This window comes from Lupinus angustifolius, unplaced genomic scaffold, assembly GCF_001865875.1.
Source record: "Lupinus angustifolius cultivar Tanjil unplaced genomic scaffold, LupAngTanjil_v1.0 Scaffold_366, whole genome shotgun sequence".
Taxonomy (NCBI): Eukaryota; Viridiplantae; Streptophyta; class Magnoliopsida; order Fabales; family Fabaceae; genus Lupinus; species Lupinus angustifolius.
In genome coordinates this window covers 266,311-273,629 of record NW_017727764.1, presented here as the reverse complement: position 1 = coordinate 273,629, position 7,319 = coordinate 266,311, and the positions used below count along the sequence as shown (strand labels likewise).

The 7,319-nt window shown below is 33.8% G+C and overlaps 1 protein-coding gene across 1 annotated transcript in view; it reads left to right on the top strand.

The window, feature by feature from the left end:
* The window catches only part of LOC109341085 (squamosa promoter-binding-like protein 3), a 17,075-nt gene extending 14,470 nt beyond the window's left edge, over window positions 1-2,605 (top strand). The window contains exon 2 of the mRNA XM_019578888.1: window positions 2,098-2,605. Within this exon, the coding sequence (XP_019434433.1) occupies window positions 2,098-2,215 (118 nt within the window). The 3' untranslated portion in view covers window positions 2,216-2,605. The remainder of the gene's footprint in view (window positions 1-2,097) is intronic.
* The last annotated feature ends 4,714 nt before the right edge of the window (window positions 2,606-7,319 follow it).

Genomic DNA, 7,319 nt, shown 5'->3' with positions numbered 1-7,319 from the left:
AAAACTCTGAATATATATAGAAGTATATAATGCTCTTTGTAAAAGTCTTTGAAACACTTGAAGCAACTTTGCAAAATTAACTTGAAAGTTTAAGAACAAGTTGCAAAAAGTTCAAAGATAAATTTTAAAGAAAAAGTGTGAGAGCTTTTGAGAGTTGAGAGAAAATTGTTGAAAGTTGTGTGTTGTTTGTGTGAGAGTTTAGAGCCTTTATATAGAGTTTACAAACACCCTTTGAAGGTTTCTGAAAGTGTATGAGTTGTTTGGAGTGAAGAGATTTCTTTTGGAGTGAAAACCTTTCACTTTGAAATCTGAAGTTGAAATTTGAATTTTACATTGAGTAACCGGTTACTCACTTTGAGTAATCGGTTACTCAAACTTTCTGTCCAACAGATATTTAAAATTTATAAAAAATAGTTTGAGCAATTATACTTGTATATACTTAAGAGTTTAGGATAGAAGTACTTACAAAGACTTAATCTAATGTCTTGAAGCGTTATCTTCATTTGTCTTCATAAGTCATCTTTCTTTTCTTCTTTTTGGTGATGTTGGTGTCTTCATCAAAACCGTGCCAAGGTTATGAGCAAGATCTTCTTCACACATTGGTGTATAAATCATAGGTCTTGTATTTCTCATATTTTCAGAATTAGCCGTCTGTGATTGACTGTTGATTTGTATTTGGGTTGGCACTCCTTGTGCCTTTTATAGGATCATTTTTGCTTTTAAAAAAAAGTAGTTTAATGAGTCTTATCAGTTATAAACTCTTTCAATAATCACAACTTATCCAATGTGAGATTTTCATTTCTCTCCTACACTTGAATATATCCAACAATGAATTAATTTTAATATCATTGATAGGACTTATGGGTGAGCATGGATCGAGTTGAGTCGTCACATTGCTCCAAGGCCATCACAATCAAGAGTCATTTATAGGTTTACCAATTTCTCCACGTTTTTTATTTAACTTATTCCTTCTCGATGTGGATTTATTTAATTCACTTATTCCTGTTGGTTTGATTATCTAACTCTTCAGCTCTTTCTCCTCAAGTCAAAAATGTAGATTTAAAATGGTTAAATAGGCTTTGTTTTGCAAAACTAAAGCTAATTATGAGATTGCAGTTGAAGGTTGTGGGAATGTATCTGAATGCTAATTGCTTACTGGTAGGAAGTTGATAGAATTAGAATCGTACAACTAACAACTTAGAATTTGTTATACACCTTAAAAAATAAGTAATATAATATTACTTATTTTAAAAGTTAACCTTCCAAAGTTATACAAGATTGTCATTTGCTGGAAAATTAATTAAAAGACCAAAAATATAAAAACAAATATGGACGGCTCCATATTGGAAAGCTACTTGAAGCTAAGTAGTTTTCTAATAAGTTAACCTTCGAAAGTTATAACGATCCTTTATTTGTTATTCACCAAATAGCTTTAAAATTACCTTAAAAACTCAATTCATTATTTAGCTCGATAAATTTAGTTTATGAGAATTTGAGTTCAATAAACTCGTTAGGTTCATGAACTAACTCGATAACTCAATAAATATATATATATATATATATGTATAATATGTAAATATATTTATTTATGTAAATATATTTATTTATGTATAAAAATTAATTTTTATACTTATTATGATCCATAATTATTTTTATATTTATTGTTATTATAATTATAAATCATGTTATATTTATATATATGTAAAACCTTTTATAGTAATTTTAAAAATAAAATAACTATTTGAGTTGTCTAAATGAACCAATTCGAACTGAGACGAACTATTCGTGAACTTTAACCGAGTCGACCTTGAGCTAAAAAAATAATTCGTATCGAACTCGAGTCGAGTTTCGAGCCGAACCAATTTTTATCAAGCTGAACCGAGTTGAGCTCTGGTTCGACTCATTTCCAGCCCTAGTTATAATTTACAGAATAAGTTGAAGATATTATTGCCAAACAGGCTTAAAAAACCAGAGTATTCCTTTCAACCTATCCACCTATAAGAAGCCCAATATTGGATATGGAACAAAATTCAGTGTAGGTATAGGAAATTTCCCATGGCAACTAGTTTTGTTATGGAATTAATTTTGGTTTTGCAGGTTCCATGAGCTGTCAGAATTTGATGAGTCAAAATGGAGTTGTAGAAGGCATTTGGCTGGACATAATGAGAGGCGTCGCAAAACGACATCTGATTATAATGGAGAAGGATTTCATTGATGAGATGCAACAAAGATGAATAATGAGACAACCCGCACATGATTCGAATAAACTATCCCATCAATCCTTCTTATACTCAGAATGCTCTCTCTCTTCTGTCAATTTATTAGCTCTATATACATATGTTGTTTCCCCCTTCTTTGATATTCTTATTTCTTAATAAGTGAGGACAGACTAATAAACTTTGTCTTAATATGATGATCAGCAATCCTAAGTGGAACCCTAGTGATATTGTATTCTATATATATATATAATCCAGGATTATTTACATGTGGATATTGGGGCACACCATATGTTATAAAGTGTAAAAGGTAAAGGGTAATAGCACATGTATCAAAATTTGTATCAATAGCAACTATAGTACATGGAATGTCACATACAAGAACTGAAGGAAGTTATCCCTTCATTATTAATACATTTAGGTATTAAGCCCAATTTCAGACAGTCCATTTAAGCTAAATGATAAATAGATCAGCAGCACTCAAGTGTAGGTTTGGTAATATTCTAAAGACCTTATGAATTAGTCAGCTAAAACATATTTGGGAAAAGATAAAAGAGACTTATTTCAATAGAATATGAATTTACAAGCTCCTATTTGATTATAATCTTATATAAGCTAAAGGTTTATCCCTATATATTATAAATAAGTAGTATACCAACCAATAGCGTATGATGTAACTTTCAAAATATTGACAGCGTTGAGTTCAAATCAGAGGGTCGTATAAAAACACATCAAGCACTGTTTCAATTCTTCATCCTCTTGGGACAAATATCTAACTGGATCGCTTCACTTAACAACCTCTAAAAATATATATTTATTCGGTAACTCAAACATGCATAATAATTGCTACATCTTCATGAGGGGCCACAATTGGACTTGTAACTCTTCATGAAAGTATAAAGCTACATGCATGCTAGTATGCTACATTGCTACAAATTTAAAATACACACCGACAACAATGACACGTTGAATAGTGTAGTATCATGTTAAGGAGAAATAACAAATCATTTTATTTGTACACTCTACTAAAATATTGATGCACACTTTCTAAAAGCTTCCATACTTGTGTAGAAACAAGTAGTGATGATTGCATCTTAATATTTAGAATTATCCTAAGCTTCTAGTATATTCTATTATACACATTTAGTATTGTAATTAAAGAAGTATCTAGAAATCTTGAGAAAAATGTATACTAGATACTTATGGAACCCTATAGTAATTCATATGTGTTGTAGAAAGCTTATAATAGGCACTCACCCTTTATTTGTAATGCAATCCAATAAGAAATAAAGCATTCTAAGTTGTGTAGCTCCAACGCTTCTCCACTTCTATTTTCACTACTATAATTTTCCATTTCTAAAACACTATCAGTGACATCAAAGCTACGTTTGGTCCTACACTGGACGTAGAATATCACTCTATCCATTTTCAAGTACTTTTAAAAAGTTCATATCCGTACTAAACCATTTTTATACATCTTGAGCTATTGCTAGCACTATTCAATCATCATCTATTCCTACCCGAATTTTCGCTGGAGAAAACTATGATTTTTGGAGCACAAAAATGACTACTTTCTTCCGGTCCCAAGATTTATGGGACATTATAGAAGAAAGATTCACTACGTTAGAGAATACTTCAGCTCTTACCGTGGCTCAGAAAAAGGAGTTGAAAGAGAATATGCAAAAGGATGCAAAAGCATTATTTATTCTACAAGAAGCCTTGGCGGAGACTATCTTTCCAAGAATAATGTTAGCTACAAGTGCCAAAGAAGCATGAGATACACTAAAAGAGGAGTTTTATGGCAGCGACAAGGTACGCACCATTAAACTTCAAACTCTTAGACGTGAGTTTGAATTACTTAAGATGAGAGAGTCTTAGACCATAAAAGACTATTATTCTAGAATAAAAGAAATAGTCAATCAAATGAAAGTATATGGTGAAAACATTCTTGACAAAAGAATTGTTGAAAAAAATTCTAATTTCTATTCCCCAAAAATATGACTCAATAATTACTACAATTGAGCTAACCAAATATCTGTCTACTTTATCAGTGACAAAACTAATGTGCTCTCTAGAAGCTTATGAGCAAATATTGAGTAGGCATGATGAAGGTTCACTAGAAAATGCCTTTCAATCAAAGATAAGACTAAGGTCTCAGAACAAAGAATATGAAAGAAGAAATAATATTGGTGTAGAACATTCTAGAAACAAAGAGATTTCTAAAGATTTCTCTAGAAACAATGAAGCCAAATATCTTTCATGTGACATATGCAAGAAGCCAGGCCATTCAGCAAAATATTGTCAATATCGAGGAAAGATACAATGCCAATATTGCAAAAGATTTGGGCACTCAAAGCAAAATTGTCGCAACAAAGATCATCATCAGGCTAATTTTAGTGAAGAGTGTCAAGATGACCAACAACTATTCTATACCAACCAAGTCTCTAGTCATGATAAAGAAGAAAACTAGTACTTGGATAGTGGTTGTAGTAACCACATGGCTAAGAATGAGAGCATTTTTAGAGACATTGATGAGTCTACTAGAGTGCAAGTTCGATTGGGTAATGGAACCATGGTTGAGTCCAAAGGCAAGGGCACTGTCATGATGGAGACAAAGTCAGGTATGTGACTTATGAAAGATGTCTTACTAGTTCCTAACCTTAAGGAAAATATCTTGAGTATTGACCAAATGATAAAAAAAAAGGCTAGTCTCTCCACTTTGAGGGAGACACATGCAATATTTATGACAATAATAGAAAACTAGAAATAGCCCAAGTTAAAATGGAGAAAAGAAATAGAAGTTTTCTAATAACTTGGAAATATGCTACCAACATTGCCATGAAGGTGCAAGTTGATGAGTCATGGCTATGGCATCGAAGATTTGGCCATCTTAACAATTAAGCCTTAAAGCTATTATATCATAAAAGAATGATGAAAGATCTTCCATGCATCCAAAAGAATGAAGGAGCTTGTGAAGGATGTCTACTTGGGAAGCAACACAGACTACCATTTTCAAGTGGGAAAGCTTGGAGAGCAAAACGCTTATTGGAGCTTATCCATACTGAAGTATGTAGACCAATGAGGACACCATCACTCACTAACAACAGGTACTTCATAGTTTTCATTGATGACTTTTCTAGAATAACATGGGTATACTTTATAAAAGAAAAATCAGAAGTCTTTGGAATATTCAAGAAATTCAAGGCCTTTGTCGAGAAGCAAAGCGGGAAACATATAAAAGTACTCAGAAGTGATCGTGGCAAAGAGTACAACTCTCGTGAGTTCAATAAATTTTATGAGGATGAAGGCATAGAGTGTCAACTCACAATCGCATACACTCCACAACAAAATGGGGTGTCTGAAAGGAAAAATCGCACAGTCATGGAGATGGCTAGATCAATGCTCAAGGAGAAAGGTTTTCCAAACACCTTTTGGGCCGAAGCAGTTTACACAATTATCTACATAATGAACAGATGTCCAACATAGGCAGTCAAAGGTAAAACTCCTATAGAAGCTTGGAGCGGCAGAAAGCCTTTAGCTAAACATCTAAGAGTCTTTAGATTCATCTGTTACATACATATCCCAAAAGAAATGAGACACAAACTAGAAGACACGACGATAAGTGCCATCTTCTTGGGATATAGCACACATTCAAAAGGCTATCGAATATACAATATAGAAACGAAGAAACTTATCAACAATCGGGATGTTGAAGTCGATGAAAGTGTTGCTTGGAACTGGAATGAAGGCAAGATTGAGACACACAACATCTCAATACCAACACAACAACCACTAGTAGCAGGAGAAGTTGAAGAAGCAATAGAAGATCCAGGTGCGCCAACTACACTCCCACATGAACAATCTTCACCATAATCTTCTCTGAGACGAGTAAGATCTTTGGTAGATATATATGAGACATGCAACTTGGCCATAGTTGAACCTGGAAGCTTTGAAGAAACATCAAAGCAAGAAGTGTGGGTCAAGGCAATGGCATAAGAGATAAAGATGACCGAGAAAAACAAGATGTGGGAGCTAGTAGATTGTCCAAAAGATAAAGACATCATTGGAGTAAAATGGGTCTATAAAACAAAGCTCAATCCTGATGGCACTATACATAAGCACAAGGCGAGACTAGTAGCTAAGGGATACTCTCAACGACCATGAATTGACTATAATGAGACATTTTCACCAGTTGCTCTTCTAGAATTATAAGAGCTTTAATAGCTCTTGCAGTAGAAAGAGGATGGAGCATTTACTAGCTAGATGTCAAGTTTGCATTCCTCAATGGAGTACTTCAAGAATAGATCTATGTGGAGCAGCCACAGGGGTTCATGAGCGAGGGCGACGAAAGCAAAATACTACGATTGAAGAAGGCACTATATGACTTGAAGCAAGCTCCTCGAGCATGGTACATTAGAATTGATCAGCACTTCATCGATAAATGATTCAGGAGGAGTAAGAGTGAGCCTACACTATAAAGATGATAGATGATCTTATATACACTAGAAACAATATAAAGATGATAACAGAGTTCAAAGAAGACATGATGGAGACATTCGAGATGACAGATCTAGGCTTAATGCAGTACTTCCTCGGAATAGAGGTAAATCAAAGAAAAGAAGGCATCTTCATCTCACAAAAGAAATACACATAAGAATTACTAATGAAGTTTAAGATGTATGAATGCAAACTAGTTGCTACTCTGCTCGTGACTAATGAGAAGCTACAAAAGGACGATGGATCTCCACATTCAGATGCATCTCTCTACAGGAGTTTGATCGGGAGACTTCTATATCTCACTGCCACTTGACCAGATATCATATATGCTACAAGTCTTCTATCAAGATTCGTGCAAAGCTCAAGTCAAATTCACTTTGGAGTTGGAAAAATAATTCTTAGATACTTGCAAGGAACAAAAGAGTTCTATATATGGTATAAGACCAACACCAACTCAACATTGCACGGCTACACTGACAGTGATTGGGTAGGTTCGATAGATGATATGAAGAGCACATCAGGTTATGCCTTCTCACTTGGATTAGGAGTATTCTCTTGGGCATCTAAGAAGCAAACAATCATTGCACAATCAACAGAAGAAGCTGA